Source organism: Acyrthosiphon pisum, chromosome A1 (genome assembly GCF_005508785.2).
Source record: "Acyrthosiphon pisum isolate AL4f chromosome A1, pea_aphid_22Mar2018_4r6ur, whole genome shotgun sequence".
NCBI classification, from domain to species: domain Eukaryota; kingdom Metazoa; phylum Arthropoda; class Insecta; order Hemiptera; family Aphididae; genus Acyrthosiphon; species Acyrthosiphon pisum.
The window spans coordinates 163,531,156-163,548,108 of NC_042494.1; the positions used below are offsets into that span (position 1 = coordinate 163,531,156).

The 16,953-nt window shown below is 29.2% G+C and overlaps 3 protein-coding genes across 8 annotated transcripts in view; 2 read left to right on the plus strand and 1 right to left on the minus strand.

The window, feature by feature from the left end:
- Nucleotides 1-2,982: 2,982 nt before the first annotated feature.
- The window catches only part of LOC100169204 (protein UXT homolog), a 70,327-nt gene continuing 56,356 nt past the window's right edge, over nt 2,983-16,953 (plus strand). The window contains exon 1 of the mRNA XM_008185047.3: nt 2,983-3,254. The gene's annotated coding sequence lies outside the window, so the exon portion shown is untranslated. The remainder of the gene's footprint in view (nt 3,255-16,953) is intronic.
- Nucleotides 3,261-4,856, plus strand: LOC100167163 (polyprenol reductase). Its single transcript, XM_001946926.5, has one exon. The coding sequence runs from the start codon at nt 3,423-3,425 to the stop codon at nt 4,341-4,343; it is 921 nt and encodes a 306-aa protein (XP_001946961.1). The 5' UTR covers nt 3,261-3,422; the 3' UTR covers nt 4,344-4,856.
- On the minus strand, nt 5,394-9,862 carry LOC100158964 (KICSTOR complex protein kaptin). Of its 6 annotated transcripts, none has more exons than XM_008185048.3 (9): nt 9,468-9,857; nt 9,320-9,402; nt 8,460-8,627; nt 7,341-7,504; nt 7,102-7,271; nt 6,487-6,583; nt 6,269-6,404; nt 6,033-6,188; nt 5,394-5,647 (listed from the first exon to the last, which is right to left on the minus strand). In XM_008185048.3, the coding sequence occupies exons 1-9, from the start codon at nt 9,667-9,669 to the stop codon at nt 5,597-5,599; spliced, it is 1,227 nt and encodes a 408-aa protein (XP_008183270.1). In that variant the 5' UTR covers nt 9,670-9,857; the 3' UTR covers nt 5,394-5,596. The 6 variants fall into 6 exon arrangements, 2 of the variants coding, with proteins under 2 accessions (XP_008183270.1, XP_001945174.1); XM_001945139.5 differs by having other exon boundaries at nt 6,487-6,586; nt 9,468-9,855; XR_003839261.1 differs by lacking the exon at nt 5,394-5,647 and having other exon boundaries at nt 6,047-6,188; nt 6,483-6,583; nt 9,468-9,862.

Consider the following 16,953-nt stretch of genomic DNA (forward strand, 5'->3'; position numbering starts at 1 on the left):
TTGGGCAACGAAGTTCACGGGATCAACTAGTATACCTAATATATAAAAGATTAGGCCTTTTTTATGTTCCAATTTTGTGACGATACTGTTTAATATTTTTCCAATATTGTTTCACAGAGTTGTTCCAAATACCTTTCTGAGTGTCCCTCGTCACCGGATTTTTCATTTTTTTTGTCGAAGGGGAGGGAGAGGGGATTGTTTTTTTATTATTCTAATTTTGTGACGACACTATTTAATATTTTTTCAGAAAGTTGTTCCAAATATCTTCTTGAGTGTCACCACGTCACCTGATTTTTCATTTTTTGTTGTCGGAGGGGAGGGAGAAGGGAATCTATTATTATTATATAAAATCCAAATACCACTGACTGACTGATCGCTGTATATCAAAAACTACTCAACGTACAAACTTGAAATTTGAAATAGTGGTTCTTCTAAAACTTTCACCTAGCAATAAGATAGGATTTCCCAAAATTCGTATTTTAAAGAAGTGCTCAAACAGAGACATTGAGGTTCACATTGGAAATTTAATTTTTATTTAATTATAGTTGCCATTGGTTACAGTTTACAGTAGAAATTAGTGTTTATTTATTATCGGTTGCCACTGGTTATTCGGGCAGATTAGGTACAAGCTTGCATCAAATCGAATTATTGAACATTGCTACCAAGGTGTTACAGATTTAACGACTAAAAAATGGTTAAAATATATATTTTAAATAAAACAACTCGTTAGTCGATTATACAAAGTATAATGACCGTAGACCTGCAGTATAAACGCTACACGGATATTATAATATGTTCCAAGAAATATTTAAGCCATCAAACTTTAAAGGTGACAAATGACTGCGAAATAAATCTTAAAATAACACATTACACCGGCGGATACGACATGGACGGTCATATAAACCATACAGGAATTGTAAATAATATGTATTGTGTAGAACGTGTGAAGTGAACGTTAATATAGTCAAATAGTTGATACAAAATAATATTTAAAAAAAATCAAAATTTTATTTTACATAGGTAAAATAATAATATAATATTTATATAATAGCTGCATGTCAAAAAATAATATTTGAACCATTAAACCCCCATGTATACCTATTACCTACGTGCATGTACCGATAGGTATCATAATATTTTCTACATAATTATTGACTTGAGTTGCAATATCCTAATTCGAACATAACTTGATACCTATCCTTTGTACTAACCCAGTGGCTAGTTTTATGTATGTGTTACGAGCTTACGACTTACGAAACATTTTTTTCACTACGAAAAATAAAAAAGTGCACCAGCCAGCTTAGATTTTATATAGATTAGTCAAGGTTCCATGTTCAACTGAGCTGTAGATGTAAGGTTATAAGAGGAGATATTGTTATTTTTCAAATAACATTTTTAAAAAGGAAATTTATGCAGACATTTTGTTCAATGGTGTTAATTTGTAATGTAGGTTATAAGTTATAACATATAATTAATTAATATACCTACATCATATTTTCTATAATTGTGTGTACATCTTCATTCTTCAATATTTATATAATTATACCTATTATGAAACACTAAACAGAATAAAAATTAAAAATAAATAATGTACCTAGTGTACCAAGGAAAATATTATAATTTTTTGTTTGTGGGCATATACTTATATTATAGTGATAGTGACATCGTAGGTATTTAAATAGGTACTAGTGTTTGTGAGTGCTGATTTAATTTTGAATAATTTATTTCTTATTATTTTAATTATAATTATGTAAACTAACATGGATAGTGCCTACTATAAAAGCAAAATAAAAATAGATTATAATATAACTATAATGGAATTATTATAATATAAGTTCCAGCATCTACCCTGGCATATACCTTGCAATTTGCATGCATCAAACTTCGAGTTTATATAAAGAGTTAAATATACCTATTAAACCTAGTCTTTATATTTTAAAAATATTTGTTTATTAATGTATAGTTTTAAGGAGAACATAGGTAGCTGTTCCAAGCCATGATTATTCTACCCGACTAAAATTGAAATCCAATGTCATTATACCAAAAATTAGAACTGTTTTTGGACAGCAATGTCCTCAATTCAAGTTTGTAAAATTTTGTTGTGATCATAATTTAAATGTAAATAATTTCAAAAGTTACTTAAGTTATAAAAATTATGCTAATACTCTGTTTTTGTAATTTCTCTTGTTTTAGTTTTATTTAGTCTATCTGTTATCTGCTTTTTTTTCTTACGTTAAAATTTGTATCTAACCTTACTAATTACGTTCGTTGTGAACTCTCTCCTCTAGCACAGCCATTGGCTTTTAAGGAGATCCATCAATTTTTAAACTTCAGCTTAGGCTAATACTATTTGTAAACTTGTTTGATGGAAATAAACTTATTATTACTATAGTGTCTTATAGTGGTTAACGGGTGGGGGGACGTGTGGTAAATGTGCCGAGTTAAGGTTGATGTAAATACTAGACTGGGCTGGGGCAAATGCCCCAGTTGCCCCACCCCAAATGACGCCACTGATGTTTACATTTTTTTATAGTTATGCTCAGATTTATATGCCCGGGGCCACGCAATTTGTAGGGACGGCCCTGAAGCCCTTTTCGGCTCTGTGAGACATTTAGGTACAATATTTATTGCACCTCAAGTTTTAGAGGTCTAGTGGCGCACTTAAGCCTATAGTCATGGATAGGTAACAATTAACAATGCGTATTGTATTTATATAATCATAATTTATTATTATTGTATGTTGTCCGGGCTACAGTACAAATGTAAAATTTTTATCTCAGAAAGTCAGAATAGATGAAATCCATTTAATACGCTAATACAGTGGGCTCTGGCACAGTGGCACTGTGCTATTATTTATTACGATTTACGACAGAAATACAGAATAAATATTTATTTAAAATTTTTAAATAACTGATAAAAAACATAACATCCGTGTTATCAAAATACTTAAGACCGCCCAATAACATTAGAGCTTATCAGTTTATCTTTATTGGCTGTGGACAGTGGACTGTGGTCTGTGGTCATTAGTCTGTATTTATTATTTTAATTTTTAATATTTTATATACATTTGAAAGCAAACTTCGTAAACAATTTTTATTTTATTCATTAAGTGCAATCTTTATTTTTCATTGTATTTAAGTTAATTCGAACTATATTTCTTACTTATTGTGCTTTAAACCAGTGCGAGCTTGTATGCAAAAAGATTTGGACGATCGAGGGACACGTGCACAGTATTTGTGAAGGGCAGAAAACAGGTGATCATTTTATCAAATTTTCCCACTTCTAAATCTTTTTAAAAAATAACTGTAAATCGTAAATGAAAACATGAGCTAACTGTAAACGTAATTATGGAGAGTTTCTCTTTTCTCTTCTGAATACTAACCCACCTATTTCATTCAAAATACATGTTTTAATCGATCAACATGGACGTTTCTTTTTTAAAGATTATTTTTGCCTTTATGGCATTTTCAATTGTCATTTTAAGTGTTCTAATTAATTTAATTGAATCTAAATTACCGGTGTCTATAGTGCAAACATTCAGGTATGGTAAATTTTCAAGTGAAAAGAAACATTTCTTGGTCAACTACTTGGAAGTACCAAAAAATTGGTTCAAACATTTTTATGTATTTGCTGCTATGTGGTCGACACTTGGATTTGTATTAGTAATACTAGCTTTCGTGTTCAAAGTGCCTGTTCCTGAATTCATAATACATTTTCTGGACATGGTAGCACTAAAGAATCGACGGACGTCATACAATGCAACTGCTACTACTGTTGCCATGTTATGTATGCTAATTCAGTGCTGGAAGCGTTTTTATGAAACCCATTATTTAAGTATTTTTTCAAATTCGAAAATTAATATTTCTCATTACGCTATTGGTTATATACATTACTTTGGTTGTATAGCAGCCATTTTAGCTGAAGCGCCTTCGCCTTTCACCTCACTTTCTGTTGATCATCAGTCCTACTTCTTAATTAATGATATAAACATTAGACTGATCATTGGAATTATTATCTTTCTGTGGGCTTTCCAACAACAGTATTTGGCAAATGTAAATTTGGTTAACTTGAGAACAGATAAAGAAGGAAAAGTTATTACATATGAGCACAAAATTCCAACTGGTGGTTTATTTGACAAAATATCTTGCCCTCATTTATTTTGTGAAATGCTTATGTATATGGCCATATACATCATGCTTTGGGGAAGTCAGATTTGGCCTTACATTTTTTTTTGGGTATTGAGTAATCAGTGTGAGTCTGCAATGCTTAATCATTGGTGGTATCAATCAAAATTCAAAATGTATCCTAAAGAAAGATATGCGTTCATTCCATACATATTATAATTGAAATGGTAGAACCAGCTACTATTATTGTTTCAAATGGAATACCAAGGAGGTTTAAGAATTTATACTTTTGTTATTTATTATTTGAATTATTTTAGTTAGTAGTACTTAGTGATTTATATTAATACAACAAGAAATTCATGTTTAGATTGATTCAAATATTGATATATTTTTTAATAAAAACTGTCAACTTAGTCTGTTTTTTTATTTTCATTAGGAATTGATTTTACGGTGCTACTAATTGTAGGTACTTATATTATTTATATTATATATTGTTATTGCTTAAATTTGTAATTTGTTCAATATACTTAATTGTCGATGGTTAATATTTATAGGTACATCATTTCATTATTATTGCTCAAAATATATTATTTTTATTTTTAAAGGCACACAAGTTTTATTGTAGTATCTATCTATTATTAGTTATTACTTATGATGTATATGTTTTTTTTAATATGAAAATAAAATAATTTGGAGAAAAAATTACATTTTCACCAAAAAGTTATTACCTAATTTGTATGTATTGAATTTAGTATTAAATACTTGCTCCTCAAAATAAATATATCTGATGCTTTCTCTAAAGGTGATTGATTGATCCTGTGTTATGCAAAGGTTTTGTTACAAATTTTATAAATATATAATATTATATAATGCCGAAGTACTAATATTGATATAATGGGCTGAATATTATAATATATTGTGTTATAAATTGTAATGTTATGTACATAGATTTATTTACTATTTTAACTTATTAGTTTAGACATTTTAATTTACGCCGCGTATAAACAATTTATTAATTTAATATTTCACTAGTATATGGACCAATTCACTCTATGCTCCGAGAAAGTAGTACCTAACATGTTTGCGGTACAGTAGGTGTCAGGTATACCTCATCATTGAGCTTGTCATTGAGTAAGTCACTGTAATGTATGCGTTAAATTTAAATTCAATGATAAATCATTAATTCATGAATTGAATTTATAGCTAATTTGGAAATATCAAATATTATTGTAAAAACAAGTTATATAAAAAAAATATATACAAATAACATGAATATGTGACAGCTTCTGAAGCATTTTTAATTCACAAATACAATTTAATATAATTGTAAATACATTTTAAAGTGATCATAATTATATTGAGTGTATTAAAAAAAAAAAAAATATCACCAATTTATGAACACAAACATTTATTTATCATCTTAAATTCACCATTAAGCTAATTCACATAATAGCTTTAGTTTCTTCAATCTTCTATAGTTTTAAACGATTTTTTAGTACTTCAACTATATAGTTAGGTTCATGCTGCAACAGAAAAAATTTAATACAATATTATATGATGAGATAGACGAAGTAATGACTTGTAATTTTTAAGTCAATTTATTTTTTACAATAATAATATATTGAAGAACACTTAAAAATGTTTATGTCTACAGTTCAACCAGTTAAGAAGATGAAAGTCTTAAGCATACAAACTGCAGAAATTCCCACAGATTTTTGCAGCTACCTTGTGTATTTATATACTGAAAGAAGTATAATATAGTTTTCTTACTAGATATCAATAAATTACTAAAGATAATAAAATACATGTTTTGCCCTCAAGTTTTAAAATTAAAATTAATATTTATAGATTAATAAAATCCAATGAGGATATAATATGATAGGATATATTATTCAATAGATAACTTACTTTTAAAATATGTATTCCTCTTTCACTCATTACAACAACATCATTCACTCCTTCACCAGCTATATCTAAATAACAAATTGTATATACCGAGTCTCTCATATCAAATTGTTGTTGTTCCACCCAATTGTTATTTTCGTAGACATAATTTAAAATATACTAAAACGAAAAATATTTTATAATTTGATTATATATGATTTTAGTATTTGATATATCGATGTATGTTTATTATAAATTACATTTCCATAAGTCCCAAGTAGTATTTCGTTCTTGGAATCAAAATTTACATCTGTGATTAAAGCGCACACAATAGCTTGGTGTCTATTACTATCGGTCAATGTAATTGCATTTCTTAAATCGTTTTTCAACACATTCCTTAAACAAGTATAATATATGTTCATTATTAATTTAAAAGAAAATAAACATTATTTTATACAACTAAGTTACCAGTACTTGCATATATACAACAGCACTTTCAACTGCACTCCCTACTAGTAAACAGACTTGTTCTTTTTCATCTACAGTGTCACAATCTGGTATGGAATCATCTTTGACTGCTATTAATTGTATATAATTAATAAGTGAAAAGTTAAAGGTATTTAATATTTATTAAAGAACAGGAGAACCCCGATAGTCAGGACTAAATAAGACAAATTGGTGTGATTATTGGAAGTTTTTCTGGGGTACTTAATGACAAAGGAATTTATCATAAATTACATTAATTTATCAATTCTATTAAAAAAAAATATTATTATTTATTAATTACATTTAATTGTAAGTGAGGAAAAAATTGGAAATTTAAGTAATATTCTCAATTTTTATGTGAAAATAAGTTTGAACTATTATAGACACACATAAGTACAACAAACGTGAGAAGATTCCAAAAACAAAATTGAAGTAGATAAATTTATTTCATAAGTTAATTGTAATTTGGAAATTTGAACAAGTTACTATTGGATATGAATGGATTAATATGCTGTCCGGACAACCGCTTATAGTGCATACGCCAAACTACAGAAGGCCTGGACTATCAAAGTTCTACTGAAAGCATTTTTATTTTAATTTAAAACACCTGAGAGAATGTTGTCAATGTCAACGGTTTTTTTATGTATGTTGAACAATTGCATGACTGTTATTGGCGACTCATAACGTTCTAAAAAGCAATGCAGTATTTGATTTTTTCCTGAATCTACTATTGCTAACATTGAATATCCTGTTTCACATCCATAATATGATAATCTTCTAAAATAGTAAAACAGTAAAATAGTATTTTTTAATTTTGTAAATTAAATTTAAAAAATAATAATTTACTTTTTGTAGTCGCTTAATGATTTGGTACCAAAACATAGAACAATGGAGTCTTTTGTATCTTCAAATTCAATAAAATATTCTTCAACTTTTTGTTCAAGAATTTCTTGTTCTTCAATCTTATAAGCGTGTATTTTTTTATCACTTCCTGATAACAACCACATGCCCTAAATGATATAAATATTTAGGTATTTATTATTTAGGTATTTTAGTTTAGAGGGGAGGGTTTAATTAATCTCATAGCAAAATATGCAGTAGCTTATTATATAAAAATAAAATGTCCACTGACAGGAGTGGAAGCAAAATATTATTTTTTATTTTATTAATTTTTTTTTTCAAACAATATTGAAAACAGGAGTTCCCAGTGGTGTATTGGAGAGTTAATAGTGTATAATAATTATCTGTTGTTTTTTTTGCGTATATGTAACGAAACTTTTATTATACGGGATACTTGAGATAAAAATTTGTCATCATCGCTCGCAAATCTCACATAAATTGTTGATTTTGATGTTCAAAGGTTTCTATGTATATTTTATTTTTAAATTTTAAAAAGTTTGGTGATCATTAAGTACTAATGTGCCATATCAATTAAAATTGTCAATTGAGTTCAAATGTATGAAACTATTGGTATATTGAATGAAATTGTAAAAAATATTCTGAGTGAAATATTTTTGAAGTGCATAATAATATTATTTATTGTACAATTTATTTACCAATACACCATTTAGAGGTTTATAAGTATTTGTTTTAACCCTCTGAGGAGCATGGACATATATATACGTTTTAAAATATACTGTCAAAATGAGCATGGACGTTTTTACCGCAAATTTCTTTGTTCATGTTTCATTACCGTAAAATACCTTATACAAAATATGTGCTTCCATCTGTGAAGTTTAATTTCAATTAATTGATTTATTTTCATTTATCAATCCTATATAATAGGATATACATATACGTCTTCGCTCATATTTTTTTTTCCAATTTTTCATTCCTAAGCCACTCCCTGAGTTGCATTTACGTATTCCAAGGCTGCTTCTCAAAGGGTTAAATAACTAAATACTATAGTTGAGTATTGCAATAACTATAAATCTAAAAGTAAAACAAAAACTAATAGTATTTTACATTTTTTTGCAATTCTGACATATAAATGGCATGGTTCAATTGAAATGGAACAAAATCCAATTTAAGTGTTTTACAATTTTCCATTATAGCCTCTAATGATGAACCAGGAAATCCTGAGTATAAGTTCAAGTATGTTTCAGCCGTTTCAGGCTCTTCATCTTCTACAATCTAGAACACAATATTTATTTAATAGCATCAACATTTTGCGAATTATAATTTATAACTTAACAATTCATTAATAACAAAAAATTACATAATATTATTTAGTTGTCTTTTTATTTTTTAGGCACTAAAACAGTTATTTTACTCATGACAGTATTGCGTAATATGCTTGGTAATATGCTAAAACTTATATTTTCTGTGTGTCTTTTGTTAAAAACAAAATAGTTTCTAGGCATCCAAAATACAAGTTTTTGTATTATGAGTACAAGGTAGTCAAATTGTCTTTTCTATGTGATAAATACTCAAACAAAATGTTAAGAAAAATATATTTAAATGTTTAATTGATATTAGGTATAGAATTTTTATGATCTTATAAAATTTTAATTCTAAACAACATTTAATATTTTAAATTTGGATCGAAAATAATGACTAGTAGATACTAACATTGTGATTTGCAAGATGGATGAAAATAATCAAGTATGAAAAAGATAACTCTAAAGAAATATTATAATCCAATGTTCAGATAAAATATTTTTTTTGCGACTCAGTTATGAACTTTGTTTTGATTTATAAGGAAAGTTGAGGTTTAAATATATATATATACAAAAGGGTTAGGTTAGGTAGGTATATTTATTTGATTAAGATATTCTATCATTGTGTACTTGTAAATTAAACATACATTGCTATAAAGTACATACCAATGCATATGTTATCCCGAAAACGAAATCATCAAACTCCTTACATCTGTTTATGCAGTGTATAGAAATGATCTCTGCATTACCTTTAAAATAATTCAAATCATGAGATACTGAAAATTTCTGTAAACATTGCAATTCTAAGACTCACTTGGAATATTTGAAAAATTGAGTTCCACGATAGAAGTTTCGACCTTATCGTCTATTATCTTCGACTCCAGAGTGATCATGTCTTTTTTTGATGCAATCATAACAATCTTTTGGTCGCCGTCGACCTTTTGCATTACCGTTGCAGAATAAATGTTTGCTGGAGACGACGTGTCGTACACTACCGACTGCACTAATCCATCCATTTTTATTCTCTACTCTCTTCAAGACGTTCACGAATAGTTTTTACTCGTTTCGATGAAATATTTTCCAAACGACACGTCTACAGCGAAACAGGTCCGACCGCACTCGTTGGCGTTGCGACTTGTGATTGTGCATATTTTGTGGCTTGTGTTGTAACGTCGAACGGGTGTAAACAATAGTTATATATCTAATATAATTTAATAGTGATAAGACGAGATAACTCTTCTAATTATTATAATCACAAAAATTCCGTCAGTTGGTTTTTATCAATGAATGGTACGATTCGGTGGTGAGATCTACGAGTCACAAAATAAAACTGTCGACGATGTTCCGTAGTACCAAACGCATTGTACAGAGTGCGCGGTTATAATGAAAATTGCTAAATATTTTCTATATTATTATCGTTATGTATCCGTTGTACTACTTATGTACCTGTAATATTATTTATGTCTTACTTTTACATTTTCACGGATAAACACCTGAACCGATTTTCGAGAAATTTAGTGTGGACTATGAAGATAGCTCGAACCTTGAGAAAGGACATAGGCTACTTGAGTCTTTTTTAAATCAACCCCTTAGGGTCTAGATTTTTGAGTCTGGGGATGTGTACTCTATTGTGTAAATTTAGGTTATAGTCATGTTGTGGGTGCTTCCAGTAATTGTTTTAAACTAATCGCCTGAAATGCTTCCAGTGGGCGAATGTTGGACGGTTTTGCTTGGCCCCAGATTTGGATGCCGTGTGCGGATCATAGATCGTTCGAGTGGACGCAGTGAGCAGGGAGAGAGAAAATAGCAACAACTTATTAACATTTAATTTTCCAAATAATTATTCACGAATCCCGATGCGGCGACGCTGATCTATAAAGACTAAAGAGTGATTGCTGCACGTCGTGTTGTATCAATAATCTATTTGTCTTTAAGGTAACATCGGTTTTAGGTCGTTGGAAAAACTCCGCCCGAAATTATGAACATATATTATAATATCACAATATTACGTAACAATAATAATATCGATTTACTGATCTGGTTGGTGGTTGCCGTAAGTTATTCTCGGATTTCGTACTTTATTTACAATTTAAACAACCGATTATCACGCCAACTATTTTATATTTTGTTTACTGCACAAGCAATTAATATTTGGTTGATTATAAACAAACGGTTACAGGCTGTACAGTGTAATAATCATAATTAGAAAAATAAAATTACAAAACCGATGTAAACTCGTTTAGATCTAAGATAATACTGATTACGTCATGTATATAATATAATTACTTTACCCATATTATATTATATACATTTCTCATTCGTATTTGCCATGTGAGTGGTAGTGTACGTGTTGATTATCATTATCAGTCCATAGGCCATTGATTAGGTTTGGCCCACTTAAAAGCTGTATATATTAACATAAGAACTTTATACACTTCTATATAACCTAGCCCTCCTCAAATGTATGTATTCGTATTGTGTATCGTGCAGTACCTAAGCATTTTATAGTAGACTAATTTAATAATAATATAGTTTTATACCTGCAAGATAAGTGAAAATTAAATAGTTGCAAATGTTTAAGACACAATTTATGTTTTTTTGCTGAGTAAAGTTGTACGGAGTTTGAACAATTTATTTCATCGTTATATTATTGCATAGCAATTTATATTTTTTTTATAAAATAACTGGGTATTTAAATATTTGATTATAATTAAATTAGATATTGCAATAATAACTTCGAGATCATTTAAGTTATAACGTCGCTCATAAAATTGCTAATATAATATAATATTTTTAAAATCTACAAGAGTTGTGTATATATACTATATCTTTTGTACCTATATGCTGGAATAGTGAGTTGCGTACATTATATACATAATATACTATTTTTTTACAAGGTTATACGTTTTTGTTGGTAAGGGGAGAGGGATAGTGAACATAAAACATTAGCTACTCCCTATACGGGTAGATTTTTTCCACTATTTTGCCACCCCATATATACATTATTTTTTTTCCTATATGAACCACCTCACGAGGACGAGGAACCGCATTAGCATTACTATCCCTCCATACTATTTCTGCATGCCCATGTACACTATTATCTGGTTGCATGTGCCTGGTACACCTGCAGGATAAAATACCACCCCATGGGTTGATGAAAATTCATAGAGTCACCCTTTTTCAGTTTTATTTATAATTCTTAACTATAATGACCTATCGTTGGTAGTTTTCATCGTTATATAGAATCGCTTATCAGAGCTCGCAAAATATTTTATTATTTTTAATTAATATATATTTTTATCACGCGAATAACATTCCTGAGGTGGACTGCAGTATATAGTGTGTGACCAATGAGTAATAAATTACCATACTATTTTATACTTATAAGCACTAAGCAGATTGCATATATATACGAATCACGTTTGTAGAAAACGAATTAGAATAATGTATTATTATCGCATAGTAGTTTTCTTCTGTAAAAAGAGAGTACACCGTCCGTAATTTATTTATACATAAATAACTATTGACGGAATAAAAAGACTGTTTGTTCTATATATAACCAAATTGTTTTTTGACAACAAAATAATCATCGCTACAAAACTTTTACAGTTTCGTCGTTCTGTTCGGGAGTCGAATTCAATAAATTTCGCCATTTCTATGTGCATTTTATATAAGGTCAAATGGTGGTTAACATATGTGTATAATATTATATATCATTCGGGTAAAATGTTGTAAACGTCGGTGAACCCACTAAAATATGTTGAAACAAAATATTTTAAGCGTCAAATTGTATGTTAAGAACAATATATAAAATCCTATACCTATTATAGGTACCAACCAATTAACACATTACATAGTACATATTATAGTAATTCACGATGTGTTACCGTGCATACGCGTACTACTCTGAAATCGAATTTCTTAATGTTTGTATAACTGTATGAGTGCACACATGGTTATGAGTACTATATTAACATTTAACTGCTATATAACATATAATTGAAACGTATCTAGTTTATAAACTTACCCCTTTGTATATTTAAATAAAAAAAACCCTTTAGATCTTTTTGAAGAGGATAAATAATTTTAAAAATGGCGTACGCAAGCGGTGGGGAGGCTAACGAGCTAAGTTTTTCCGATATCAATTTATAATATATTATTTATTATTATTTTTAATAATAAATATATATATATATTTAATAATAATAATAATTACTAATTAGTTAATTTATTAATTGTAACACGGCGTTTCAGTTAGGCATTTTAACTACACTGCACTGCTGTCCTGAGTTCTTTTTTCCGGTGTATTAAAATAATTACAATATTACAATATTTTTTGAACCAAAATCATAACTATATATTACTATATAATTATGTTGTACTTTAACAAAAACAGCACCATACTTTATTATTACTTTTAAAGTGACGACTAACTATGAAAATGTCTACGTATTATAATATAATATAGCCGATGCACTTTATTAAAACATTTTCAGCCTCGAAATCAATTAGGCACAAAGTCATATATTATTATATTATTATAATTTATAAATGATGATTTTGATAAGAATGTAGGTAAATTAAACATAGATACAATTCCTACGCAATTCACTATAACGAAAAAGATTAGTTACGTACATAATTATGCGAAAACAATTCCCATCTGATGGTTGTATTGTACTGAAATATCTTTCACATAATAAGTCGTGTAGGTATATGCCTATATTGTTATACCTATTACTCTTTGAACACGTGCGTGGATAAACGTATGTTAATGTCTTAAAGATTTTATACAATATTATCGTATAGTTCATTTGTTACGTAGAACGTTCGTAACCTGAACCAACCCGACATGTTATTATAAGTATAAAATAATTTTTCATATCTGTTAATTTCTTACTTGTGTCATTGTGATTATTATGTGTTTTTAAAAATATGATACTCAATTGAACATTTATTTTCATTTAGGTTTGCCGAATTAGTGAAATATATATATCGTTGTAGATCACCAATGTATTTATTTTTTAACGAATACAGTACATCGGTTATTATTTATAAATATTATTTATTTTTTTAAATAGCAGCAATTACTATTACCTAGTTACATTGTTTTACATGTTGTTTTAATATCAGGTTTGATATAGATTACTATAATGGTACTAATAATAATCAATTAAAATTACAATAAAAAAATTATTACTGCTGGATTCGAGTATTGCTTTTTAAAATGTTGTTAAAAAAATCATTTGATTTTAAAACTTGATAATTAAATTTCCTTGATCTAGATTTGGTCCAAGGGACAATTCGAGGTTTTCGGATATTTTGAGATTGAATCAATCCTAATGGAACCTGCGATATTCGGTTAGGATATGTTTTATTGTTAACCTGATACCAGTATAACACATGTCTCTCACCGTTTTATACTTCATATCAGCTCCAGTGCTCCACCCTTATCTATATAAGGTATCAACATGGGCCGGTTATTCGGTGTGTCCTTTTCGTAGACGATTTGGAACAATTTCTGTTTCGTTTAAAGTTTGGGTTTTCCCTTCCGTTCTTAATTAAGTTTAGTTTGGTGTTTTGCTCGTTCTAATACATTGTCATTTATGTCATAATAGTTTTTTTAAAGGAATTTGATCTAATGTTTAGTGCAATTGGGTTTGCTGTTTATTGTCACTATTTTGGCATATTTGTCAACGACTTCATTATCTTTAATACCAGTGTCACTGGTGATCCATATAAGTAAAATTGGTTTTTGATTAGTTTTAGTTTCGTCGAGTTTATTTTACATGATAATTGAAATGTCGCTTGGGTTTGTATTGTTTTTATACCTACTGTTCATTGTACTTATAGAGTCATTGAGGATAACATTCTTTAAATGTACTCGTACTTCGTTGATAATTAATTGTATTAATTGTAAAAAAGCTGTGGCTTCTACTGTGCTAATCGGGCAATTATTATTTGATTGTTTATACATTCTATTATTTTTGTTTTGGAATATTATAGCAATGCTAACTTCTTCCTCAGCTGTCTTAGAATAATTCGCGTATACTTTTGGGGCTCTATTTAGTCTCCCGATATACAGATTGAATGTATTTATATATTTCGGGTGCTGAATGCTATTTTGGAAGATAGTTAAGTTCAGTATTTATTTCGTAAGTACTAGATCGTGTTTTTTAATAGTGCTTTGTTCTCTTTGTATTATTTTTGAGATATATAATTTATTTTCTTTCATAAACGTTTTTATTTTGTGTGTGTGTGTGTGTGTGTGTGTGAATCTTGGATCTGCGAATTAACGTCTATATACGCATACAATAGAATAACGATTTCAAAGAAGCGTTGTAATACTTCGTCGTTGGTTTTTTTTTTGTAGCGGACGCAACAAAAGTAGTTTCTGAAAAAAATCGTCGCCCAGTAAGCCGGACGACAATCGCGTACCTGCATAGAAATAGTGAATACTATGTATATAATATGTATTCTATGTATATGGGAGGTTAGATTTATGTACCTCTGCAGTGCCTTTTAGATGAAATATTATATTAATCGTCCTCAAATAAATGGGGTTCTATGGTATGTATTTTTCTCTTTTACCGTCGTATTATGGGAGACAATCGAAATGGGTTTATACGTACGTTTTACAGCCGACGGGTTTGTCTGTATAAAAGAACATTATAATAATATGTAGGACGTATGTAGGTTTTGAGAAAAAAAATTTGGATCGCCTTGTCCGCGTTTATTTCTATTACATTTAATCTTCCGCACCCTCACGGAACTACGTCGTACTCGTATAACGACCAACCCCTTTTCCAGGTCGAAACGCCGTGTATATATTTATAAACAGTGTGAACACTTATTTTGCGGTGCATTAAATGCGAAAGCGATCGGGGTAGGGTCGGGTAATCGCAAAGGGTTTTGGTTCCTTGGGATTTAGGTAGGTACGCGATTTTTTTTGTTATTATTATTTTTATTTTTTTCATTCCTACAACCGTTTTTCTCGATTTGGCAATTTTTTGTTCATTACACGTACCCCTTAAGTCCTTTGAGACAACCCGAAACATTCGAATTCGTTCAAGTGTTTTTTTTATATATATTTCAGTTTTAGCATTCAGAATATAAATGCAAACAGTAACTCACGTGTATAATGCTGTTGAACAAATTACATTTTTTTATGACACAAGACTATAAAAATATGCACCATAACAGTCTGAGCCGATTTTTGTTTAATTCAATTTATAAAACTGCGGCGGCAGCACTATGATTTTTACAGATTTATAATGCATATTAATATTAGATTGTCAGCGTTTTATTTCGATTAACACTTTGTTGGACGGTGAAGAAACTAGAAAAAAATTCTTTCAATCATACCTAAAGATTGGAAATTGAACACAGATTTATTTTTATGAGGAACTATTTTCGGGTTATTTAAAAACCATGAACCGGTGGTTTTGCGACACGCACTAGTTTTTAAACAAAATCTTGACCTTTTTTTGGGAAAACGTAGTCTTGAGAATCACTTTACGAATGGAATGAACTTACTTGTATAGATAGTCTTATATATATTATATTAATATATTATATACATATATTTACGTGAGCGCAAACGAATAAGACGCAAACAGATGTTGATACGTCAGTGTATAAGGATATTATTATATTGTCATACTATTGTCAGTCCATAATTTGGCGTGTAATAGGAATTTAAAAATGTGTGCAGGTTCTTATACTGCAAATGCATTTAAATTTTCAAAAAATTGATAATAACTTCGCCTCTCTAAACCATAAGTCTAACTATTAAAAAAAAAAGTGTGTAGAGTGATTATTTTCAATAAGGGATGCTTCTATTGTGTGAATATAGGATACTCATCTATTATACTTCATAATAACCGATATTATTTGAAAAAAGCACTATTATATTTTATTGTGAACAAAATAAATATTTACGCGTAATCAGTTTTTTCGCGTCGCAAAATTATGTATATTTTCAAAGCTAATATCATTACGGGACGTCATATTTAGGTAGGAAGGGGATCTGCATTATTAAGCCCATTTAATATACGGGGAGAAATATGAAATAACAAAAAAAAGTGATTGGCTTAGCGCTAATCAAAACACGCTGAGGCTTATTATTCATACAGGGGACACGGGCGCGGATTAACCAAACAAGACCCAACGGTGTTGTGCATTATTTAAAATTTGTTCCTGACCAAATATCCTATTGATTTAGCCCAAAAGGAAGTATTAAGCTTCCGGGATTATACACGCACAATGCATTTCAACAAATGTTACTAAACAAAAACGTC